The sequence below is a fragment of the Pongo pygmaeus genome, chromosome 19, assembly GCF_028885625.2.
Source record: "Pongo pygmaeus isolate AG05252 chromosome 19, NHGRI_mPonPyg2-v2.0_pri, whole genome shotgun sequence".
NCBI classification, from domain to species: Eukaryota; Metazoa; Chordata; class Mammalia; order Primates; family Hominidae; genus Pongo; species Pongo pygmaeus.
In genome coordinates, this window is record NC_072392.2 from 59,676,045 (window position 1) to 59,702,706 (window position 26,662).

Genomic DNA, 26,662 nt, shown 5'->3' on the forward strand with positions numbered 1-26,662 from the left:
CATCTCTACTAAAAATAGAAAAATCAGCCGGGCATGGTGACACACTCCTATAATCCCAGCTACTCGAGAGGCTGAGGCAGGAGAATCACTTGAACCCAGGAGGCAGAGGTTGCAATGAGCCGAGATTGTGGCCATTGCACTCCAGCCTGGGTGACAGAGCGAGACTCTGTCTCAAAAAAAAAAGAAGAAAAAAAAAAGAACTTGGAAGAGCTAGAATTTGAACCTAGAGCCAGTGCTCTTAACTGTCACCTCTCTCTGCTAACCTAGTCCCTAATCCATCCTTGGAAAGATCATCCTAAGGGATGAGTAGGAGTTAGCCAGATGAAGACTGGTGAAAGGCCAGAAGGGAGACAGGCAGAGGTCAGATCATGAAGAGTTACGTGGAATGTCCCAGCTAGAATTTGAACTTTGTCATTTGAATAGGATCTAAATTAGAAGTGACACTTAACATTTCTACTCTAGCTGCATTGTGGAGAATGGATTTGGGGGTGGGAATAGCGTATGTGGAACTAGAGGCAGGAAAATTGGTAAGAAGCATGGTTAGGTGAAATGATTTGGACTTCTTTATTTTTAATTTTTTATAGAGACTTGGTCTTGCTGTATGCTCAGACTGGTCTTAAACTCCTGGGCTCAAATGATCCTTCTGCCTCAGCTTCCCAAAGTGCTGGGTTACAGACATGAGCCACCACACCCGGCCGCCCGATTTGGACTTAATTTCAGCCTCCAATTTATCAATTTACATTATCTCACCCACTAATTTTTATATATAAAATGGCTGGTCAGCACAGAAAACACTGGAACTTTTTGACACCAGATTCATTTCTTATTTAAAGCTAATTGACAGCTTGTCCTAAACTGAAGAAAGGCATTTGCTTGGCCATAGTGAAGATCAGTACATTTTCCAAGTCTTTGAAAGAATGGAGTTATTCATGTGGGATTTAGAGTTAAATGGTCAGTGTTATTCAGTAACACATTTTATCTTTATATATGGGGCATTGTGCTATAAATAGCACCTAGAACTCAATAAGAAAAATTGCTGTGAATGTGCAAATCAACAGTGACACAGAAGTACACCCTTGTAATTTGTTGGTATCTGAACAGCTTGTTTACCTCCAGAGTCCCAGGATAGACTGTGAGAAGGAGACTAACTGATGAGGCTGAGAGAAGGTAGTACAGGAGACAAAGGAAGCCCTGTGCCTCCTGTAATCAGCTTTGTTTCTCGAGGAGAATGCGACCTTGCTCACTGTTGCCAGTATTATTCTGTCATCAGCAAGAGCAAGTTCTCAGGAAACCCTTATATACCTATAAGCCTTAGTAGACAGTTGAATGGATTTGTCTTGTATCCATGCTTAGGAAAAACAAGACTCTTTATTTTAGCTGAATACAAAAAGAAGACATTTGGTGTCAAATCACTGTGGGGTTCTCTCTCTTTCTCAAAGAGAAGGTTGTCTGAAGGACTTTAAGGCATTGTTTGTGGTACTGGCTGGGAATTTGGGACTACTAAAATGTCTCTTAATTGCTCTTAAGCATCAGTTTAAAAATAACTTTTTTCTTAGATATGAACATAAATAGGCCTTTTCCTTTTTACTGGAACCATATGGGACAACCTTTGGTTGTATTAGTCTCTGGTTTAATGATCTGATGCTGAAAAGGTTGATTTATTTTTTCTTTCAATTGATGACCTGCACAACTGTAGGTAGGCCAGTTTATTTCTTGTTCTTTGTAAAACTAAAGGCTTTGCTCTCTGACTTCTTGCTAAAGTAGCACAAACCCCCTTCAGTTAAATCAGGGGTACTCAAAACACCATCTGGGGAAAGGCCTTGGCATGCCTGTTAAAAACCTTACTGGTGGCCTCTTTAAGAGGAATACAAAGTCTGATGGCCTGCCATTGCTGATCATTTAGGGTAATGATTAAGATGCCTTTAACAAAATTCATCGAAAAATTAACTGACTTGAACAAAAAGGAAAATTAACTCTTTTATATTAACAAATCTCTCAATAAGAAGGTACACCTGTGGTAGAGCAGTTTCAGGATTAGAAAATTTAGCTGTTCAGTGTCATCAGGAACACGTGTGTGTGTGTGTATGTGTGTGTGTGTGTGTGTGTGTTGGAGGGTAGGGGTGGGGTTGTTTTGTCTTTTGCCCTGCCATTCTAAGTGAGAGGCTTAGCTCTTCTCAGGGTGGTAAGATGTTTGCTGCAGTTCTAGACATCAGAGTCAGAACAGCATTCTGAGAGTGGGAGAGGATTGATTTATTCTGTATATCTCTAGCAACAACCTTTCTCTAAGCACCTCAACAACTTCCTCTTCTATCTCGTCAGCCACTGTCAAGGAAAATTGGCCAAGTCCAGTTATTTATTTATTTATTTATTTATTTATTGGAGACGGAGTCTTGCTCTGTCGCCCAGGCTGGAGTGCAGTGGCGCAATCTCGACTCACTGTTACCTCCACCTCCCGGGTTCAAGCGATTCTCCTGCCTCAGCCTCCCAAGTAGCTGGATTACAGGCGTCTGCTGCCATGCCCGGCTAATTTTTGTATTTTTAGTAGAGACGGGGTTTTGCCATGTTAGCCAGGCTGGTCTCGAACTTCTGACCTCAGGCAATCTGCCTGCCTTGGCCACCCAAAGTGCTGGGATTACAGGCATGAGCCACCGCGTGCCTAGCCAGCCAAGTCCAGTTATTTGGTCTCCCTCACCAACTCGTTCCACATGGCTATGTGGAAAGGGAAAATACCTGAACAATATCAGGGTCCTCTTCGAAAGGAGAAAGGCAGATAAATTGTTGGTGACTAGAATACAAAGTGTCATCTGTACCAGGTGGTTAATGTATTTTCCATAGCATCTGAAATTTGAGCAACTTGATTTAAGGGAGTTATAACTCAAGTTAGCTTTACTGAGCACATACGTAGTAGGTGCTCAAAAAATATGGTAGATGATTGACAGAGTAATAAGATGCAGATTTCTTTTGCATTAACAATCTCTGAAGCTCCTTACAATTAATAGTATCTTGTAATTGCTATCATTGACGTCCAGCAATTTGTCTTTTTCTTTACATTCACAAAGGTAGGAAACTTCCAAATCTTAGTGCTTGATAAAAGACCAGGTGTTTTCATGCAGGAATTTCTTCCTAGCATTTCTTGGGAAATGTGTGTTTTTTTTAATTCTGAAAAAAATTAGTCAAGAAGTTTAATAAATGGAAAACATTATTCTAATTGTCTTATTAGAATTAATTTTAACAACACAGAAACATTACTGATTTGAAGGAATCTACTTAGGGCAAGTTGAAAGTAAAAACTAGAAATGCTGATACCTGGAATCAAAGGTTAAGGTCAACAGGAGCTCCTTGGAAAGAAGTGATTACAAATCAGTCCTCATTATAAATATCGCCATTTTATGTGTGTTCATGGCCCTGTCTGCTGCTAAGTAAATAATAATGAGTTTACACATGATATACTTAATAAAAATTGAGTGGTGTTCCAAGAAAGATTTTGAAGCAAAATCCTTATATTGGCATTTTTATTAACATGTGATTCTGCATAGTACTGTAAACCTTGCTGAGTTCTAAACGTTACATTATTCACATACTACCCAGTAATACCCACATGCAGTCTCTAGCATTTGAATATTCATTGTAGGCCTCAGTTCTTACAAATACTAATTAAATGATTTTTTTTTAAAGATACACATGTAGGCTGGATGCGGTGGCTCACACCTATAATCCCAGCACTTTGGGAGGCCGAAGCAGGTGGATCACAAGGTCAGGAGTTCGAGACCAGCTTGGCCAATATGGTGAAACACGCTCTACTAAAAATACAAAAAAATTAGCTGAGTGTGGTGGCACATGCCTGTAATCCCAGCTACTCGGGAGGCTGAGACAGGAGAATTGCTTGAACCTGGGAGGTGGAGGTTGCAGTAGGCCGAGATCACGCAGTGGCACTCCAGCCTGGGTGACAGAGTGAGACTCCGTCTCAAAAAAAAAAAGATACACATGTAATGAATAAAGAGTTTGAAAAATGTATTTAATAACTTTTTTAAAAGAATAATGTAGATTTGGGGAATTCCAATTCATTGTTTTTGAATCCTGAAGGTTGGTATTTATCGGGAATTCAGAAACACTACTAATAAGAAGTCAAATTTGTGCCTTGAAGTTCAACTCAGTGTGTTTTAGTGTTTTCAGCAACAGTTCCATGAAGGGCCACAAGGTGGAGGTGGTACTTCACAGAACTAGCTAGTTTTGGCCTCTTAATGAAAAGTCTCTTTAATGGTCTCTGCTCTTTTTCTTTTTCCCCTACTTCATAAAATTGTTGTAAACTCTTCACTCTTTTAGAACAGGAAAGCTTTTTTTTTTTTTTGTCTTTGCTGAAGATGGAGACGATTTCTAAATATTTAAGGCAGAAATAATGCTAACCAAACTCTTCTTGAAAACAGAAAAGGAAGAGTGTACCACTGAAGCCATGTGGGGCCACAGTTGCCTTTGTTGGAAGCTTTTTTAACTAAAGCAGATTTTATTTCTTTAAGAGTTAAAATACCCATCAATTTTTCCTTGAGTAACCTTTGGTAGTTTGTACCTGTGAAAGAATTTGCTTATTTCATCTGTTTTTGGTTTCATGAGCATACAGTTACTTATAGCATTTTATTGTATTTTACTGTTTATAGAATCTGTAGTTGATGTCCTCTTTCATTCCTGATATTGGAAATTTTGTTTGCTCTTTTTTTTGTTAGTGAATCTACCTAGAGGCTTTTTTAACTTTATTGATCTTTTCAAAGAAACACCATTTTGTTTCAGTGTGGTTTTTTTTGTTTTTCTGCTGATTTTATTGTGTTTTTTATTATTTCCTTCCTTTTACTTGCTTTGAGTTTAATTTCCTTTTTCTAGTTTCTTAAAGTAGTAGTTTAGATTATTGATTTGAGATATTTTCTCTTCTAATATAAACACTTAATGGTATACCGTTCCTTTTAAGCACAGCTATAGTCACATCCCACAAATTTTGATATGTTGTATTTTTATTTAATTCAGAATGTTTTTTATAATTCTACAAAATTTTCAACTTTTTTCCTTTTATTGTCTCTCCTTTGTTATTTTTGCTATCTCTATGGCACTCTATTTGACACAGTTTAGACCAGTCCCTTTATCCCCTTGATTCTTAATTCTTCCTTCCTTCCTCTGTCCCTCAGGGTCTTGTGTTCTGTTGCCCAGGCTGGAGTACAGTGGTAGAATCATAGCTCACTGCAGGCTTGAACTCCTGGGCTCAAGTGGGCCTCCCTCCTCAGCCTCCCTAGTAGCTAGGACAATTACAGGTGCGCACCACTGTGTGCCTGGCTAATTTTTAATTTATTTTATTTTTATTTTTTATTATTTATTTATTTATTTATTTATTTATTTATTTATTTATTTATTTTGCAGAGATGGGGCTTTGCTAAGTTGCCCAGGCTAGTCTCAAACCCCTGGGCTCAAGCGATCCTCCTGCCTCAGCCTTTCAAGTAGGTGGGACTACAGGTATGTGCCACCAGGCCTGGCTGATGAGCATTTTATCTGGCTTTAAGCCCTTAAATAATTCCAGACATCTGTGTCATCTCATCATTGATGTTTGTTGGTTGTCTTTCCTGGTTTTTCATATGCTGAATAATTTGGGGTTGTATCCTGGACATTTTCATTAGGATTTTTTTTTTTTTTTTAATAAGACTCTGGGTCTTGTTTTAATCTGCCAGTTTTGCTGTCATTCAAATTCAGGCTTCATCAGTATGCCTGTTTCTATTTACTTTTCAAAGTAAATAACTATGAATATCCTTAAATAACTATGCTACCCATCTCTCCAGGTTTTATTGCTACTTTCAGTGGGAAAGATAGAGTGGATTGTGCTTACTCCATTGTACCTAGAACCTTCCTTCCAGAGAGGATTTTACTTTTGCTTTGTTCAAATAACACTAGCTCCTGAACAATTTTTATGTTAATTTCTTGAAATTTGAACCTCAACCTTAAATCCCAAACCGAAATTAGGCACATAAATCTTACTTTGAATTTTGAGGTAAGACTTTTTTCCCCCTCTTCAGAGCCCAGTAGAAACAGACAAAATTCCTTGCTGTTTTCCTATGCCAGTAGGCAGACATTTTTCTAGTCTGTTCTTTCAATAGGAATTTTAGCATTGGCCAGGCATGGTGGCTCATGCCTGTAATGCCACCACTTTAGGAGGCCAAAGCGGGTGAATCACTTCAGCTCAGGAGTTGAAGACGTCTGGGCAACATGGCGAAATCCCATGTCTACTAAAAAATTACAAAAATTAGCCAGGTGTGATGGCACAGGCCTGTTGGGAGGCTGAGGTGGGAGGATCACCTGAGCCCTGGGAGGTCAAGGCTGCAGTAGGCTATGATTGCACCACTGTACTCCAGCCTGGGTAACAGAGAGAGACCCTGTCTCAAGAAAACAAACAAAAATTTTAACATTATGCGGGGGGTGGAGTTTTAGTCTCACTTTCAATTCCGTTTCTGTTGGGGGGTTTATTTTTCTATCCCAAGGCAGTGTTTAAAAATCCTCACAGGAAGCTCTCCAGGGCAACTGTGGTCCCTGACCCACTAATGAAAGTTCCTTATCTTTCTTTGTTTCTGACACTTGTGGATTTCCTTTCTGCCTTTTAATGTGCTTGTTCATTAAAATAATGTTTTACATTTATATTTTATCTTGCTATTTGTAAGGATTTGTAGCAGAAAGATTTTCAGGTTTTCTTGATTGCTATCTTGCTGAAACAAATACTTTTTATAGAATTATTCTTTTAAAAATCAACTGATGTGGCCAGGCACAGTGACCTGTAATCCCAGCACTGTAAGAGGCTAAAGTGGGAGGATCTCTTTTCAAGCCAAGGATTTTGAGACCAGCCTGGGCAACATGTTATAGCAAGACCCTGTCCCTCCAAAAAATTTTTAAATTAGCAGGGCATGGTGTCATGTACCTGTGTACCTATCTACTTGGGAGGCTAAGGCAGGAGTATCCCTTGAGCTCAGGAGTTTGAGGCTGCAGTGAGCTATGATCAGGCCACTGCAGCCCAGCCTAGGGTGACAGAGCGAGACCCTGTCTCTCAAAAAATAAAAATAAATACAAGCCAACCGACATACACAAAAAAATTAGATCCCCAATTAGAATACAAACTATTATTAGAATTGCCAGAATTTCTAATATTCATATACCATGTGGATTTGTATAACACATTTATATTTATGTTTTAGGCTAGGGAATATAATTATGTTTATAATGAATCAGGATTGAAAGAATTCCTGTTATCTCTTGTGACTGAAAAAAAAAACAGTTTGATTTGGAAAAAAGTATTATCAGTATAATAAAATTAATGCTGGTTTCAAATAATAACTTTCAGGTACTATGGAAAGGGCAATTTTAAACTTTGAGAACAAAAATAAAACCACCACTCTAAATAGCTAAAGAGAATCGAGGTTTGTGTGGTTACTTTTGTCTTTGTTTTGTTAGTGTTTAGTTTGTTGAATTCTTGGCATTCCATGTAAAATTCAGTAGGAATCTCAGTTTAGCAGATACGGAGATTTCTGTTTCCTTTTACTTACAGTGGTTTCTTTTCAGAAACATGTTCTCCTTCCTTCCTGCCAGGAATGAGTAGCGACAGTGACATTGAATGTGACACTGAGAATGAGGAGCAGGAAGAGCACACCAGCGTGGGCGGGTTTCACGACTCCTTCATGGTCATGACACAGCCCCCGGATGAAGGTGCAGCACATGATGTCATTTTACACAGATTAATAAAACCACCGCTGCCGCTTCTCTTTCTTCTTCTGCTGCTGCTGCTACTTCTACTTCTTCCGCTCTGCTGCTTTTGCTTCTTCTGCTTCTACTTCTTTTTTTTTTTTTTTTTAATTATTGTCATTTGTGAGACAACATTCTTTGGTAAACTATTATGGTGAGTACTGAAAAAACACAGCTGGTAATATTTGGCTTGGTTGCACCTAATGAGTGCTACTTACTGGGTAGAGACGGGGTCCACAACCTGCTTTTGTATAGTCTGTGACCTGAGAATGGTTTTTACTTTGTAAAGAGTCTTAAAAAAACAAGCAAAAGAAACAAAGAAGAATTTTCTTTGTGTTTTTTTTTTTTTTTTTTGTCCCGAGACAGAGTCTTGTTCTGTCACCCAGGATGGAGTGCCGTGGCATGATATTGGCTCACTGCAGCCTCCGCCTCCTGGGTTCAAGCAATTCTCCTGCCTCAGCCTCCTGAGTAGCTGGGATTACAGGTATACACCACCACGCCTGGCTAATTTTTTTGTATTTTTAGTAGAGATGGAGTTTCACCATGTTGGCCAGGCTGGTCTCGAACTCTTGACCTCGTGATCCGCCTGCCTTGGCCTCCCAAAGTCCTGGTATTACAGGCGTGAGCCACCATGCCCAGCCCAAAGAAGAATTTCCAACAGAGTCCATTTGTGGCCTACAATGCCTAAATATTTACCCTTCATAGGAAATGATTGCCAACCCCTGGGGAGATTTCAGATGTTTGGGTTTTTTTCCTTTTCAGAGATTTTTCTAGCCTACTGTAAGATAACTTTAACCTTTTAAAATAAAAATAACTTAGAAATACATGCAGATTATGAAATCAATTTTTATTCCCTCCTATCCCCAAAAAAGTTATTAGGAAAAAAACAAGAGAAACCTACTATTAATATTTTCCCTTGTTTTCTTCTGTTCTTATTTGCATTGCATTTCTTCTTCTTTTTTTTTTTTTTAGACAGAGTCTTGCTCTGTCTCCCAGGCTGAAGTGCAGTGGCACAATCTCAGCTCACTGCAACTTCTGCCTCCTGGGTTCAAGGAATTCTCCCACCTCAGCCTCCTGAGTAGCTGGGACTACAGCCACGTGCCACCACATCCAGCTAGTTTTTGTAATTTTTAGTAGAGACAGGGTTTCGCCATGTTGGCCAGCCTGGTCTCGAACTCCTGACCTCAGGTGATCTGCCCACCTTGGCCTCCCAAAGTACTGGGGTTACAGGTGTGAGCTACCACGCCAGCCCTACCTAAATATTTTATAAATAGTTTTTTATTCTGCTTTTTTCACTTAAATATATTTGTATGTTATTTAAAATTTCATAAACTTCATTTTTTATGGCAACCTAATATTCTGTCATGTGGATATACCATAAGCATTCTGCTGTCAAGCAGTTTTCTGGAATACAGATTAATCAGTAAAAGGATATACTGTCAAGTTAGAGAAATACACATTTAAAGTTACCCAGAGGCCTTAATAATCAATCTGAACATTCCTCTGCAAGATATCCTGGAGTGACAACATTGTCAAGCCTATGCCAATTGTCTGCTTTATATTTTACATATTTTCCTGGTGTTCTGGTATCTTTTTCAATACAGAGCCAAGCATCTGATGATTTGTAAGTATTAAGGCATCTTTAGTAACTTGCTCTGCTTCTAAAAGAAGCATCCAAATTTTGTGCAAGTTATTTGGAGTGCTGGTGGGTTTTTGTAGTGATACTTGCATGCGTAGTTTAATTGGCTTTGAAATATGTTTTATGTTTATAAGGTCTTGAATCTTGAGAATATACATCATTGCTTCTTGTTCCCATTGTAAGCTGCCCCCAGATTGTCCACAGGAGGACAAAATGAGACATTTCCTGTCATCTTTTAATTGTGGGTGTCTGTTACACATTTTGTTTTTTTCTCCTTTATTTTTCCTTTGTGTTTGCTTATACCTAACTCAGATCACAAATTCTCTGAAGACAGAGATTTGTTCACAACCCAGCACATCTTTATCACTTAAATAACACATTTGGTAAGATCATTTAAAGACTTGGGAAAAAAAATACTGCCCTTGTTATATTATATGCTTTTAAATTTTAAATTTTTTATTTATCTATTTTTTAATCATAGATACACATTCCAGTTTTCCTGATGGTGAACAAATAGGCCCTGAAGATCTCAGCTTCAATACAGATGAAAATAGTGGAAGGTAATTGCCAGATCAAGAGAACTGACTTGCAAGCTACCTTGACCCTGAATTTTGCTGTTGTTGGTGCTCAAATTTGTCATCAGTCAGATAATCAGATTTGGTCTTATTTTTTCATTATCTCGACCTGAAATAGTCATTTGGAAACTGTTGGAAGGTGGCACAGTTTAGTCTAAGACAGCAGTAGTACATGGGAAAAACAGTATGGGAAGAGTTCTTTGTAATGTAAGGAAATAACAATGTAGTTCTCTATTAATTTAGCAAATTTGTATATTCACAAAAGGCAGTTTGTCTACTATAGCAGAAGGCTGGTTAACTGCCAGAACACGTACCTCCAGGCCCTGCATGCCGTCAGTAACCCGCCCGGCATTGGTGCTCTACTGTCTTTGGCTAGAGCTTAGTTGTGTTTAAATAATCATCTTTATATTTGAGGTTTTAATTACAGTTCCATTAGTGCCTGTAGATTAGTGAACAGAACAATTGCTTTTGAAGAGATTCCGCCCCGTAGACACTATGTGAATAACTGAAGTAACACTAGACTGAATCTCCTTTTTGGAGTATGTATCTTCTCTCACTTGTTCAAGTACAGGCACACTGTTTAACTGCATGGAATCCTTCTGTTGTGTGACTTCTACAAATGTAATTTTAAATGAATTAAGTTAATATGGATTCATTACGTTCCTGGTCCTGTAGACACATGTAAGATTATTTAAAATTCTTTCATTTTTTTCTGCTTCTTACTATACTACTGTAGTGCAACAAATATTTTAAAGCCCCCTTTTCTTCTTTATTTTCATTAGTTGTACATTGATTTCAGTGTCAACACATTTGAAGATTCATTCATGTTGCACAGTGGCTTACATGAACATGAAACTGTGATATAAGGTTTTATTTCATACTCATAATTAGCCCAAAACAGTTGCCAAACTTTGCCATCGTGCTCCTGCATTTGTGTTTGAGCTGCTATATATTTGTGAAAATTACACTGAAAGTTGACTAAGAGACTATTGAAAAAGCATGAATAATTAAATATACATGTGAGAGACATCTCATCTGCTGTATTTTACTTAGTGAATATTGTTCACTCTTCCGTGTCTGATGTCTTGCTGAATGCTGTGACTCATAGTTTACTTTTGTTCAAAATAGTTTGCACTTTTTGTTAATAAAATCAACTTGAGAAAATATGCCTCTGCTATTTATTAAATTGGGACCAGAAACCCCTTTTTTCAACTCATTGCCTCATTAATAGTGTAGAGAAGATCCAAACATTTGATTAGTTTGTTTTGTGTTTAGTGAGGAGTGATAACTAGCATCGATCCCAGTCATTCTAAAATTAGAATAAACCTGAAAGGCCAAAAGATTTCTTCAGAGATGATAGCTTTTAGTTCAGACCTGTTCGCTTTTAGGACAGGAAAGTAGTTTCTCCCTTGTTTCCAAGCCATCTTATATACTAAAGCTGCTCTGAGTTCCTCGGTGATGTCGGGAACACCACTGTTTTCCCTCTTCCTTGATGTAGTCTGCTATGCTAAATTTTAGGTAGCAGAGAGGGAAGGAAGAGGCACAGGAGAAGAACCAGTTGCTCCACTCTCTGCTTGTCTTACTTTCTTGCTCTTTCTGTACCCTGATAGAGCCCTCAGCATGTTTTTTTATTTTTATTTTTGTAACCTTTCCTTTTTTGCTGAAGAGCAGTCTGCTATTACCTTGCTTCTGTATTTAGTATTTTATCTCAAGGTCATTCCTGGAAAATCTCTCCTGAATATAGTTTTCTCTTAGGGCTAGAGATACATTAATGCTTGTGTTGTCCGTGAACATGTCCTTTCTGGACAACTTTAACTACTTGTGTCATTGATCCTTAAGTAACTTTTGAGGTAGATGAGTTGTGTATCAAACCTGTTTGGCCGTGGAGCCTGAGGTTCAGGGAGGTTGTATGATTCTCTTCAGGTTCAACACCACTGGCAGGAATGGGGTGAACTGCTGGTCTAGTGCCTTTTCCACTTTATCTCACTTGCAGCTTACCCAACATTCTGATACCTAACAATTTAAAACCTAAAGATGATTCTTTTTTTTAGCTTTTAATTTTGAGATAATTTCAGATTTGCAAAAGAGTTGCAAAAATTGTGCAAGAGTTTCCGTATACCCTCTGCCCAGCTTCTCCTTTTGTTAATGCCTTACATAATCACAGAACAATGATCAAAACTAAGAAGTTAATCCTGGTTGCAATATTGTTTACCAAACTACAGAATTTGTTTAGATTGCACCAGTTATTTCACAAATGTTCTTTTTCTGTTCTAGGATCCAGTCTAGGATCCCACATTGTATTTTGTTACCATGTTTCCTTGGGATCCTTCAGTATATGACAGCTCTTCCGCCTTTCCTTGCTTTCATGACCTTGATATTTTTGAAGAGGATGTGTTATTTTATTAAATGTTCTTCTTATTTGGGTTTGTCAGATACTTCCTATATTAAATTGAGGTTATGCATTATTGGGAAGGCCCTTAGTGCATCACATCAGGGGGGATATGATGTTGATATATAAATATACATATATATACATACATACACACATATATATACATACATATATGTGTGTGTGTGTGTGTGTATATATATATATATATAATTTTTTTTTTTTTTTTTATGGAGTCTCACTCTGTTGCTCAGGCTAGAATGCAGTGGCACCAGCTTGGCTCACTGCAGCCTCTGCTTCTCAGGCTCAAGTGATCCTCCCACCTAAGTTTCCCGAGTAGCTGGGACTATAGGTGTCCGCCAACACACCTGGCTAATTTTTCTATTTTTTGTGGAGATGGGGTTTCACTGTGTTGCCCAGGCTGGCCTCCAACTCCTGAGCTCAAAGTGATCCCCCTGCCTCAGCCTCTCAAAGTGCTAGGTTGATTGCAGGCTAGATTGCAGGTGCGCTGCTGGCCTGATACTGATTTTTTTTTTTTTTTTTTTTTTTTTTGAGACAGGATCTCGCTCTGTTGGCCTGGCTGGAGTGCAGTGGCATGATCTCAGCTGACTGCAACCTCTGCCTCCCTGGTTCAAGCCATTCTCCTGCTTCAGCCTCCCAGGTAGCTGGGATTACAGGCAGGCACCACCACGCCCGGCTAATTTTTGTATTTTAGTAGAGACAGGGTTTCACCATGTTGGCCAGGCTGGTCTCAAACTCTGACATCAGGTGATCCACCCACCTCAGCTTCCCAAAGTGCTGGATTAGAGGCGTGAGCCACTGTGTCCGGCCCTGATGTTGATACTTTTTTATTGGCGAACTTAACCTTGAGATTACTTGGTTAAGATGGTGTCTGTGAGGATTTCCTACTATAGATTTACGTTTTTCCCCCTTTGTAATTACTAAATATTTGGGGCAGATACTTTGAATCTATGCAGATACCTTGTTTCTATTAAACTTTTTTTTTTTTTTTGGAAGACAGGGTCTGCCTTTGTTACCCATGCTGTAGTGGTGTGATGTTGGCTCATACAGCCTCAACCCCCTGGGCTTAAGTGATCCTCCCACTTCAGCCTCCTAAGTAGCTGGGACTACAGGCATGCGCAGTCACACCGGGATAATTTTTGTATTTTTTGTAGAGATGGAGTTCTTGAGCTCTTGGGTTCAAGTGACCCTCCCGCCTCAGCCTCCAAAAGTGCTGCGATATAGGCATGTGCCACTGTGCCCAGCCAAAACTCTTGCTTACTAATTTTAGCACCTAGTAGTCGATCTTGCCTATGGGAATTATTACTGTAATGTTTTAATGGTACTTTTCTAATTCACTAATTTCTTCTATGTTTTTTGTTAGAATGCTCTAAGGAAAAGCCCCTTCCCCATTTTTGTAATTTCAGCTACTTATTTATATCAGCTACTTTATATATCTATATATGATGGATATTTATTTTGAGTTCTGACTCAATACTGTTAATATTTTGTAGCTTGGCTTGTTCTAGTTTTAGCCATTGGAAACTCTTCCAGATTGGCTCCTGTGCCCTTTGCATATGTCTCATTCTTGTTTTTTTTTTTAAGCATTTCTTTGCTTTCTGACATCACAAGATGCCTACCCCAGCCATGGGATTAACCACTTCCTGAGGAACCATGGTTCTTTTTATTGGAGAATGCTATCTAGAAACAAAGATTTGGATGCCACATATTTATTATTATTAGACTGTCACTGCTTCTAGTCCCACTCAATGGATAGATAGAAAATGTAAATTTGCTGGGTGTAGTACACACCTGTGGTCCCGGCTACTTGGGAGGCTGAGGTGGGAGGATCACTTGAGCTTGGGAGGTAGAGGTTGCAGTGAGCCAAGATCGTGCCACTGCAATTCAGCCTGCGTGACAGAGTGAGACCCTGTCTCAAAAAAAAAAAAAAAATGTATGGCTGGGCACCGTGGCTAACACCTGTAATCCCAGTACTTTGGGAGGCCGAGGCAGGCGGATCACCTGAGGTCGGGAGTTGGAGACCAGCCTGACCAACATGGAGAAACCCCATCTCTACTAAAAATACAAAATTAGCCGGGTGTGGTGGCACATGCCTGTAATCCCAGCTACTCGGGAGGCTGAGGCAGGAGAATCGCTTGAACCCATGAGGCGGAGGTTGCGGTGAGCCGAGATCGTGCCATTGCACTCCAGCCTGTGCAACAAGAGCGAAACTCCATCTCAAAAAAAAAAAAAAAAGAAAATGTATATAGACAGCTGTTCCTCAGTATCTGTGAGGGATTGGTTGCAAGACCCCCTGTGGATACCAAAGTCCACAGATGCTCAAGTCCCCTATATAAAATGGCATAGTGTTTGCATATAACCTGTGCACATCCTCCTGGATACTTTGTTTTGGGTTTTGAGACAGGGTCTCATTCTGTTGCCCAGGCTAGGGTGCAGCTGTGCATAGCTCACTGCAGCTATGAAGTCTTAGGCTCAAGCAATCCTCCCACCTCAGCCTCTCAGGTAGCTGGGACTACAGGTGTGAGCCACCACACCTGATCTCCCAGATACTTTAAATCATCTCTGGATTACCTGTAATACCTAATACAGTGTAAATGCTATGTAAATTATTGTGCTATTTTTTTTTACTATTTTTAAAAATAAATTCTGTCCATTGTTGGTTGACTCCATGGATGCAGAAACCAAAGATAGAGAGGGCTGACTGTATAGTTACTCATGCAAATACACACATTTATATGTATTTCTGTGCATATCTGTTTGTGTGTGTCACTATGACTGTGAGTCTATATTGGTAACAGTTCAGCTCCAGAGGCCTCATTCTTGTCTTCCCTCTTATTTATAATGCCTTTCTCTGACAGAAGCCTAACTCTCAGTAGCTATGATATATGTGTGTACTTGTTCAACCCTAATATACAAGTAGCTTCAGAACCGTTGGCCTCCTGTGGATTCCAGGCTACGCCCTACAAAAAACAAATTTACCACCTAAAATACAGTGCTTGTATACAGTTCTTTTAGTCTTTAGCTTTTCTGTATCGTGTCATAACTTTTTTTTCAAAGATATTTAGGTCCTTAGATTTAAAATTACATTAGTTCTTTTCTTTCCCATTCCCTTCGCTGTGATTTTGTGCTTTGTTGGTGTAACAGTTAGGTTCATCTGTTATGGTCTACATTCTGTCCTCCCCCACATATCCTGGTTAATTTGTAAATTTACATACATTAAAATTCAGTCTTTCTGGCATACAGTTCTGTGGGTTTCAACAAATGTCATGTATCCGCCACCACAATACTATACAGAACATTTCAGTCACCCCCAAGATTCCCCTGTGCTGGCCCTTTATAGGTAACCACCTCCCTTCTCCGCAGCTCCTGGCTACCACTGATCTGATCTGATCTGTTCTCTGCCCTTTTAGTTTTTGCTTTTCCAGAGTCATGTAAACGGGATCACAGTTCGACCTCTTGCTTCGCAAAGTGCAGTTAAGTTTCACTCATCTTGTGTGAATCAGCACTTCCTTCTTTTTTATTGCTGAGCAGTAGTAGTCCACTGTGTGGATATACCACTGTTTATTCATTTGCCCATTTGGGTTATTTCTAATTTAGGGTGATTAGACTCTTGTAAACATTTGGGTACAGATTTTTGTGTGAGCGTAAGCTTTTATTCTCTAGAGTGTTACATGCTGTATTAGTCTGTTTTCATGCTGCTGATAAAGATATACCCGAGACTGGGCATTTTACAAAAGAAAGAGGTTTATTGGACTTACAGTTCCACGTGGCTGGGGAGGCCTCACAATCATGGCAAAAGGTAAAAGGCACATCTCATATGGTGGCAGACGAGAGCTTGTGCAGGGAAACTCCCCCTTACAAAACCATCAGATCTCATGAGACTTATTCAGTACTATAAGAACAGCACAGGAAAGTCTTGCCCCCATGATTCAATTACCTCCCACTGGGTCCCTCCCATGATACGTGGGAATTCAAGATGAGATTTGGGTGGGGACACAGCCAAACCGTATATGCCTAGGGACATGATTGCTGGGTGTGTAATAGAGAATTTGTCTGGCCTTTGTCCTGGTTCCTGGGAAGTGCCCTCTAAATCCTTGGCATTCCTCAAGTGATAGGAGTTATTTATGGTGGGCCTTGCTAGTGTATGCTAATGAGATGACTCAGGATCGGGGCTGGCTATACCAGAAATGCTGTGGGTGTCATTAGAGAGTTGGAGCTCTGAACCATGTGATAGCCCAGTTCAACTCATTGCCAATTATTGTTACGCCTACATACGGAAGTTCCAGTAAAAAATCTGGACACTTGCCGGGCACAGTGGCTCACGCCTGTAATCCCAGCACTTTGGGAGGCCGAGGAAGGCAGATTACCTGAGGTCAGGAGTTCAAGACCAGCCTGACCAACATGGAGAAACCCTGTCTTTACTAAAAATACAAAATTAGCCAGGCATGGTGGCGCATGCCTGTAATCCCAACTACTTGGGAGACTGAGGCAGAAGAATCACTTGAACCCGGGAGGTGGAGGTTGCCGTGAACCGAGATTGTGCCATCGCACTCCAGCCTGGGCAAAAAGAGTGAAACTCTGTCTCAAAACTGGACACTAAAGCTTGAGTGAGTTTCCCTGGTTGACAGTACTCTGTATTTATATATATATTTTATATATATATATATAAGTGTGCCTGGAGAGTAAGTTGTCTTGAAGTCAAGGGGCCTTCACATTTGGGACTCTCCCAGGCCTCACCCTATATATCTCTCCCTTTAGCTGGCTTATTTGTAACCTTTTGTCTTAATGAAACTCTGATCATAAGTGCATTTCTGAGTTCTGTGAGTTGTTCTAGTCAATTATTAAACATGAGTAGGATAGCACATATGCCCAAATTTGTAATCAGCTGGTCAGAAGTGAGGGTGGCCTCAGGATCTTGGAACTTGGAGCTTGTGTCTGGAATGAGGGCAGTCTTGTGGGAGACTTTGCCCATAACCTGTACAGTTTGACCTAACTCCAGGTAGTTGGTGTCAGCACTCATTGCACTGAGTCACATGGTAAGTACAGTCTTTACTGAGACGCTGCCGAACCTCCACAGTGACACACCATTCTGCATTCCCATCAGTAGCACATGAGAGTTCCAGTTGCATCTCACAAATATTTGGCACTGCCAGAAGTTTTTTAGCCATTCTTTTTGGTTTTTCTTCTAACCAACTGAGCTAACCAGCCATTTTTTAGCCATTCTAATAGATGTGTAATGGTATTTGTTTTGCTAATATTTTGCCAGAACTTTTCCATCTATATTCAGGGCGATACTGGTCTGAAATTTTCTGTCTTCATCTGATTTGGTGTCAGAGTAATGCTGACCTCATAAAATGAGTGTTCTATTTTCTGGAAAAGAGGGTGTAGAATTGGTGTTATTTATTTATTATTACTATTTTTTTCTTATCTCGGCTCACTGGAACCTCCACCTCCCAGGATCAAGCGATTCTCCTGTCTCAGCCTTCCGAGTAGCTGGGATTACAGGCACCTGCCACCAGGCGCAGCTAACTTTTGTAAATTTTTAGTAAAGACAAGATTTTACCATGTTGGCCAGGCTGGTCTTGAACTCCTGACCTCATGTGATCCACCCACCTTCGCCTCCCAAATTGCTGGGATTACAGGCATGAGCCACCCTGCCTGGCATTATTCTTTAACTGTTTAGTAGACTTCACCAGTGTAACCAACTAGGAGGAAACTTTTTTCTTTCTTTTTTTTTTTTTTTTGAGACAGAGTTTCGCTCTTGTTGCCCAGGCTAGAGTGCAATACCGCGATCTCAGCTCACTGCAACCTCTGCCTCCTGGGTTTAAGTGATTCTTCTGCCTCAGCCTCCTGAGTAGCTGGGATTACAGGCGTGCGCCACCACACCCAGCTCATTTTTTTTATTTTTAGTAGAAATGGGGTTTCACCGTGTTAGCCAGGCTGGTCTTGAACTCCTGACCTGGTGATCTGCCTACCTCAGCCTCCTATAGTGCTGGGTTTACAGCCGTGAGCCACCGCGCTTGGCCAGGAAACTTCTTTTTCTTAGGTGTGGTGTGGTTGGTATTTACCTTGCTTGGTGTGCTCTGATTTTTTTTTTCTTTTTTTCTTTTTTTTTTTTTTTTGAGACGGAGTTTCGCTCTGTTGCCCAGGCTGGAGTGCAGTGGCATGATCTCGACTCACTGCAACCTCTGCCTCCCGGGTTCAAGTGATTCTCCTGCCTCACCCTCCTGAGTAGCTGGGATTACAGGCGTGCAACACCACACCCAGCTAATTTTTGTATGTTTAGTAGAGACAGGGTTTCACCAGGTTGGTTAGGCTGGTCTTGAACTCCTGACCTTGTGATCCACCTGCTTCGGCCTCCCAAAGTGCTGGGATTACAGGCATGAGCCACTGGGCCCAGCCTTGATTTTTTTTTTTTTTTCTTTTGAGACAGAGTGCTGCTCTGTCACCTGGGCTGGAGTGCAGTGGCTCGATCTCAGCTCACTGCGACCTCCACCTCCAGGGTTCACACAATTCTTGTGTCTCAGCCTCCCTAGTAGCTGGGATTACAGGCGTGCACCACCATGCTTAGCTAATTTTTGTATTTTTAGTAGAGATAGGGTTTCTCCATGTTTTCCAGGCTGGTTTCAAGCTCCTGGCCTCAAGTGATCCGCTTGTCTTGGCCTCCTAAAGTGCTGGGATTACAGGTGTGAGCTACCATGCCTAGCCTTTTTTTTTTTTTTTTTTGAGACAAGGTCTTGCTCTGTCACCCAGGCTGGAGAGCAGTGGCATCATCACAGCTTACTGCAGCCTCAACCCTCCTGGGCTCAAGCAATCCTCCCATCTCAGCCTCCTGAGTAGCTGGGACTACAAGCCACACACCATGTCCAGCTAATTTTTTTTTTTTCAGAGGGGGTCTCACTGCATTGCCCAGGCTGGTCTTGAACTCCTAAGTTTAAGCTATCCTCCCACCTCAGCCAACCAAAGTGCTGGAGTTACAGGTGTGACCCACCTCGCCTAGCTTTGCTTGGTGTTCTCTGAGTTTCTTGTATCTGTGGTTTTGTGTCTGTCATTAGTTTTGGAAAACTCTAAGCCATTATTTCTTCAAATATTTCTTCTGCCCATTATCTTTTTCTTCTCCTTCTAGGATTCTAGTTGTGCATATTTTACACAGATACTGTCCCACAGCTTTTGTATATTACGTTCTGGGTTGATTTTGTTTTCCCTTCATTTTTTTCTGTTGTGTTTCAGTTAAGGTAATTTTTGTTAACTTATCTTCAAGTTTTACTGATTTTCTTTTCAGCAGTTTAGAGCCTACTGATTAGCCAACTGAAGGCATTCATCATCTCTGTTACGGCATTTTTCATGTCTTACATTTCTATTAATATTTAATTATAGGTTCCATCGCTTTGCTGTAATCACCCATATGATCTTGCATAGTATCCACCATTTTTCTTGACATATTAACCATCATTTATTTTTATTTTTTATTTTTTTGAGAGAGTCTCGCTCTGTCGCCCAGGCTGGAGTGCAGTGGTGCAATCTCAGCTCACTGCAACCTCCACCTCCCGGGTTCAAGCGACTCTTCTGCCTCAGCCTCCTGAGTAGCTGGGACTACAGGCGTGCACCACCACGCCTGGCTGATTTTTGTATTTTTAGTAGAGACGGGGTTTCGCCATGTTGACCAGGCTGATATCGAACTCATGACCTCGGGCAATCCTCCCACCTTGGCCTCCCAAGACAATAATTATTTAAAATTCTCTCTCACTTCCAAAATCTCTGTTATCTGAGTCTGGTTCTGATGAATGTTTCATGTCTTCAGAATGTTTTCTTCTTGGCTTTTCATATGACTCTGTATATTTTGTTAATAGCAACACATCTCGCATAGGACAAGATACTTTGAATAGTTTTTACACCTGAAAGTAAGGAGGCCTTTCCTGCTGCTAAGACCTTTGTTGGCAGAGGTTGAATTAATGTATTATGGCTGGTGGAAAAGTAATTGTGGTTTTCACATTTTCTAATGGCAAGAACCAAAATTACTTTTATGCCAATCTACTAGTAGTTAGGAGTTATGCTTGGTTCAAGATTGGATTTGCTATGATTATCCTTAGTGGTCTCGAGTTCCTGTGATGATACATTGTATTTCTGATTGGTGTTGGATACCAGAGCACTGTGTTTCTGACCCTGAGTTTCCAGGCTCAGAAGCTTTGTGCTGGGTCTCCGAGAGGGTCTCTCTCTGCGCTTCCATTGCTCTGCTGTCCTCCTCCTGGAAATATTCTGCTGTTTCTTGAAGTGTAACCGGGGCTGGGGAGGGGCTTGCATTCTTGGATTAGGTTGCAGTTTTAGGCACTGTGTCCCTAGGTTTGGGAGGTTCTCCGTTTACTTGCCCCCTCCCAGCTAATTGTGGGCCCAGTGATATTTCTGCCCCCTCCTCCGGGATGGGGCTTTTCTTCCATAGTCCCTTCCCTCTGCCGCAGTGACTTTTCACCAGTGTCCAGACGGCAACGGTATTTGTGCCCCTTTTCCCTCATAGGATGCTTTTGTTCTGTGAGATGAGAGAAAGGGTATGGTAAGTTCCTTTACCCATGCCCAAGGCCGCTGTATACTCCCCTGGGTGTGCGTCACAGCTGACACTTCTTAGGGCTTTTTACAGTATTTTCTGAGCCCCTGGTAGAGACTGTAAAGAAAAAGCCTGCAAGATAGGGCGACTCCCCTAGTTTCTGCAAGCCCCCGGATCTTAACACTCCTGCAGCCCATATTCTACCTTCACCAATCATCACTTTTAGGTAGCCTATTCTTTCCAGTGTCTTGTTTACAATGACCCTACGAAACTAGTGCTAATGTCTTCTCTCCCCTTGCAGGCAACTGCCCCTCTCCATTTGGGGCCACTTGGTTACTCTGCAACCTCAGTTTTCCAATGGATTCGAAAAAATGTCCTAATTTATAGTTCATCTGGCTCGTTTGCATTCTAAGAGTACAAGAAATGCTCCTTCTACCCCTGCATCCCACAGTGGAAGTGCTGTGATTTTAAAAATATATATATGTAAAATACACATTTTATTGAATGTAAAACATGAGTGTAATTAATCCTAAAACCAGAATTCAGAAAATGAGCCATTTTTAATTTTTTTATCCAATTTTTTTAATGTTTAACTTATAAAGGTGATAAGATTAGAAAAATTTGGGAAATAGAAAACCCCAAGAGCTATTTTCTTTTTTGCATATTCATTTGAATTTTTATGTGGTAATATTTTTAGATTTCTCCTCATTCTACCTCTCATTCTCACATTTACCAATACATGCCTTCATAGTCTAGATTTGTAGAAGTTTTAGAACTCTGCTTAGGGATGCTGAAGAGCAAATGATAAGATTAGCCACAGTGTAGTTTGGGACATCAATAGTACGGGCTGCTCTCTTTCTAAAATCCTTTTCTCTGGCTGGCATGTTGACCGGGAGTCTCCCTTCCATTCCTGCTCTGCAGACCCTGCTGGCCAGAGTCCTTGCCCGAGACCTTCAAGTCAGTCAGTGTCTCCTGGTGTGTATTTGGGAAAGGCTGCTGCATAGGCTCACCTCCCACTGGGTTTCATTTGACCTAGTGAGCCCGTAGCAACTCGATTTGGCTTAATTGGCCACCCCTAATCCTGTAGCTGTCATACTACTCAATGTAATGACTAGCAGGGACAACTTTTTCATCATCTTTAGTTAAACTCCAGTTACTTATTTGGAAAATGGTTTCTCCAAATGTGTATCATTCTTGACAGTTTTTCACATTTGTTTCCCTGGTCCTAAAGCAAGATTATAAAAATCAAATAGAACCTGTGTGTGAGGGCCCTTGTTTGCACAATGAGGAGAGGACACACTTCATCTGGAGGTTGCGTGACTGGGGCAGCATCCTACAGCTCAGCATAAGAGGCAGGCCCAACCAACTACCCAGGGAAGAGCGCTTCTTACTAAACATATTCAACAGTTGGGGCTCTCAGAAGAGAACGTGACTTGTTTGAAATGTAAATAAGGGATCTTCCATAAGGTTATTCCTAGGCCAAGCAAAAGGAGGTTCCCTAAAGCACAATAGAAAAAGTGTTCTTTACTAATTGCTGTTAGATGACAGATGGGGCTGGGCGTGGTGGCTCATACCTGTAAATCCCAGCACTTGGGGAGGCCGAGGCAGGCAGATCACTTGAGGTCAGGTGTTCAAGACCAGTCTGGCCAACATGGCAAAACCCCGTCTCTACTAAAAATACAAAAGCCAGGCGTGGTGGCCCACGCCTGTAATCCCAACATCCTGGGAGGCTGAGACACGAGAATTGCTTGAACCTGGGAGGCAGAGGTTGTGGTGAGCCAAGATCATGTCACTGCACTCCAGCCTGGGTGACAGAATGAAACTCCATCATCTCAAAAGAAGGAAAGGAAAGGAAATGATGCACACTGACAGCAACAGGGGGCGGGTGTGGGGGGAATGCTGAGTTATGCAGCTTGTCAGTACAGACAGTTGTTTCTGATAATTTGGTAACTTGGGTAAATTTCTATGATGTTCAAATGATTCTACTGTACCTGGTGGTTCCCTTCTGTCTTGCTGTGTGCTGCTCCTTCAGAAAGAGGTGTACCTTTTGATATACGTAATACTATATTTTAGGGAATTTTTTCAAGTGTAACACTTATTAATCAAAATGTTCCTTTTCTGTCATTCCCTGCTTTAGTAAACCCCTTCAAATATGTCCTTCTTTCAAAACTTTACCTTTTTTTTTCTCAGTTGTTCATTTGGTTCTATATAAAGTCATGCCAAGGACTGAATGAATTTAGGGAATTAGGAGTTGAAGATTTTTGAAACTATGTAAAATTAATTGTCAAGGCCTTCCTTACTGGTAGGCAGGAGAACAGTGCAGTGTATTGACAAGGTTGACTCGTTTGGAAGGTCAGTTCCCTCCCTTCAGATGCAGGTGTCGTAAGTGACTTCCCTCCCCCACATTGTCCTTTTTTTTTTTTTTCTTTTATTATTATTATTATCATTATTATACTTTAGGTTTTATGGTACATGTGCGCAATGTGCAGGTAAGTTACATATGTATACATGTGCCATGCTGGTGCGCTGCACCCACCAACTTGTCATCTAGCATTAGGTATATCTCCCAATGCTATCCCTCCCCCCTCCCCCCACAACAGTCCCCGAAGTGTGATGTTCCCCTTCCTGTGTCCATGTGTTCTCATTGTTCAATTCCCACCTATGAGTGAGAATATGCGGTGTTTGGTTTTTTGTTCTTGCGATAGTTTACTGAGAATGATGATTTCCAGTTTCATCCATGTCCCTACAAAGGACGTGAACTCATCATTTTTTATGGCTGCCAAAATTGACAAATGGGATCTAATTAAACTAAAGAGCTTCTGCACAGCAAAGGAAACTACCATCAGAGTGAACAGGCAACCTACAAAATGGGAGAACATTTTTGCAACCTACTCATCTGACAAAGGGCTAATATCCAGAATCTACAATGAACTTCAACAAATTTACAAGAAAAAAACAAACAACCCCATCAAAAAGTGGGCGAAGGACATGAACAGACACTTCTCAAAAGAAGACATTTATGCAGCCAAAAAACACATGAAAAAATGCTCACCATCACTGGCCATCAGAGAAATGCAAATCAAAACCACAATGAGATACCATTTCACACCAGTTAGAATGACAATCATTAAAAAGTCAGGAAACAACAGGTGCTGGACAGGATGTGGAGAAATAGGAACACTTTTACACTGTTGGTGGGACTGTAAACTAGTTCAACCCTTGTGGAAGTCAGTGTGGCGATTCCTCAGGGATCTAGAACTAGAGATTCCATTCGACCCAGCCATCCCATTGCTGGGTATATACCCAAAGGACTATAAATCATGCTGCTATAAAGACACATGCACACGTATGTTTATTGCCGCATTATTCACAATAGCAAAGACTTGGAACCAACCCAAATGTCCAACAATGATAGACTGGATTAAGAAAATGTGGCACATATACACATTGTCCTTTTTGTCTCTATCTCCTTTTACTCACTTATCAGCAATTCTTGGGAGGCTTTACACCACAGCTCACCTGATGATTTCCTTACTTTCTTCTAGCTTGAAACTCAAAGAGGCTAAGCAAGAGGGGAAAGCTTGGTTAGATGCAGAGTTCTAAGAATGAAGTAGTAGGGAGATTTGATGACCCACCGCTAAGTCCTTGGCAGGTCCGGTTCCTCTTTTCTTTTAGGATTCTAACACCGCTTCCTCTCCTCGCAGTTCAGCTAATGAAGAGAACATGTATAAGGCTAAATACCTCTCTTCTGGGGTAAAATAATGTTACAGCAGCATTTAGCAAATCTTTTTAAATGTTCCAAGCTTCCAAGCTTAAGAAAACGTCCATCTCAGGATTTTGTTTTCCAGTTCTGAAGAAATCTGCACAAATTTAAACACTAAATAACTTACCTTTCTTTTAAATAAAAAGACAAATGACTAGTGGTTTTTAAATTGCCGGGTTTTATTAAGATAATTGGCAAAATTTCAACATACTCCTTACCTGAATGAACAGTTTTAATAAAATATGAAGGATCACTCATGACTACAACTGAACTCAAAAGTGAGATGTAGAGCAGATTTGTAAATTGGTAAATTTATTTGGTAAGAAATAATTCACTTCATTCGCTTCACTCCATAGAGAATTCTTTGCAGATAAATGTTATGAACAAGAGAACAAAGCCTGTCTCTCACCAAAGAGCACCTAGAGTAAGAGTTTACAATGATGTATCTGGATTATCTAATTCATCAAAGTTTATTTCCTTTTCAAAAACAACTGCTGTGTCAGTCTGGAGTTCCCTGTCCTATTTCATGTTTTCTAATTAGTACAATAAATAGTCTTCAAAACAGAAGATAAAATGCTGCTTTAAGAAGTAACAGTTATTTTTCAACACCATACCATTTGTCTGGAAAATCATTGTGTTATAATACTGGCGGTATCTTACTTTGTTTTGCAAGAGACATTTAAGCTATTTGCAGATCAGAATAGAAGAGTGGGCATTTGTCCTTTAACATCACGTGATTTTCAGAGGTGAAAAAAATTTCTTTTGCTAACTTACGATTCAAAGAAAAATGGTCTCAAATTAAAGTGTGGACAAAACTGTAGTATTCCCTTTTATAGCCTTGCTTAGGTAAGAATGTTCACTGAGTGAATAAATTAGGTTTAAAAATTAAAACAATAATTTAGATCATTTTCCCACAAAGCCTTATCAAGGATTTGATGGGGAAGGAAGTACTTGAACCACAGCAGTTTTATCTGTAAACACTGAACTTGGCCATACATCATTTTCATCTGCCCACTGGATGTTGCACTTCTCACTGGCACAGTGTTTCAACAGTGGAGTGTGGTTGTCATGAAAATGCAGTATTGACACTATACCACTATAAATGTGGTCAAAATTAGACTCAGTGTTGACATTGACATTGTTGCCATTGTCCTTGGAAAAGGTGTTACTTTCAAGGAGCCTCCTAAATGCAACAGTAACTTTAATCATAATAATTCAAGGACAATGGATGGCACTTCTAGGTAAAGAAAAGGTATATACATATGTGTTTCTACCCATCCTCTTTAGTACAGACCTAAATGGGATTAATAGCCCCAGTGTGTGTTGCTATAATGTTGCCTAACCTCATATCCCTCAAAAGTACACATCTAGAAAGTGAACAAAGGAAACCTTTAAATTAGGGACTGACTCCCTTTGAAACTCACAGTGAACGTACAAGGAGTTTGTAATGACTTCAGTTGGTGACCTGAAGTTTGTTTCCCTAACCAATACTACACTCTTGTTTGGATTTATTTTACTATTTCCTATTCTAACAAAACTTGTTTAGCAGGCAAACAGATTGATGCAGACCATGTTAAATTGAAAAAGGGATACTGCCACTCTTTAAGGACTGAGTGTAGAACTTTCACCACCACTAAATTACACAATGAATAAAAATACAAAACACATAATTCACAGACTATACCTCAGCATTAACAGTTTATAGCTATTATATAGATACTTTTATATCTGTCTAATATTTTTACAATCACCAGATACACCATCATTAAATACGAGTTACAGAAATATGTAGATACCATTAGTTAGAGGGTTACTTATTGCTTACGTCAGCAAGCAGCAAATAAGGGCACAGGATTTGAACTGAAGGGAACTACTTCCTATCACCAGTGGCGTTACGAGAGAACACTGCATTTCACAAAGCACTGCTTTTTATCTAGTTTATAGAACCAAGAGCAGCATATATCAGACCAATAACCAC

The 26,662-nt window shown here is 40.3% G+C and overlaps 1 protein-coding gene across 16 annotated transcripts in view; it reads left to right on the top strand.

Annotated features, from left to right (window-relative positions):
• Positions 1-26,662, top strand: part of TRIM37 (tripartite motif containing 37) — a 126,438-nt gene that overhangs the window by 99,050 nt on the left and 726 nt on the right. For 4 of the 16 annotated variants that reach the window (XM_063655649.1, XM_063655653.1, XM_063655642.1 and 1 more), the window contains 2 exons: positions 7,606-7,722; positions 9,879-11,136. In XM_063655649.1, coding sequence (XP_063511719.1) covers positions 7,606-7,722; positions 9,879-9,961 — 200 coding nt within the window. In that variant the 3' untranslated portion in view covers positions 9,962-11,136. Of the gene's footprint in view, positions 1-3,675; positions 4,000-7,578; positions 7,723-9,878; positions 11,137-26,662 lie in introns of those variants that run through there. The other 12 variants (XM_054457918.2, XM_063655647.1, XM_063655650.1 and 9 more) reach the window with 6 other exon arrangements.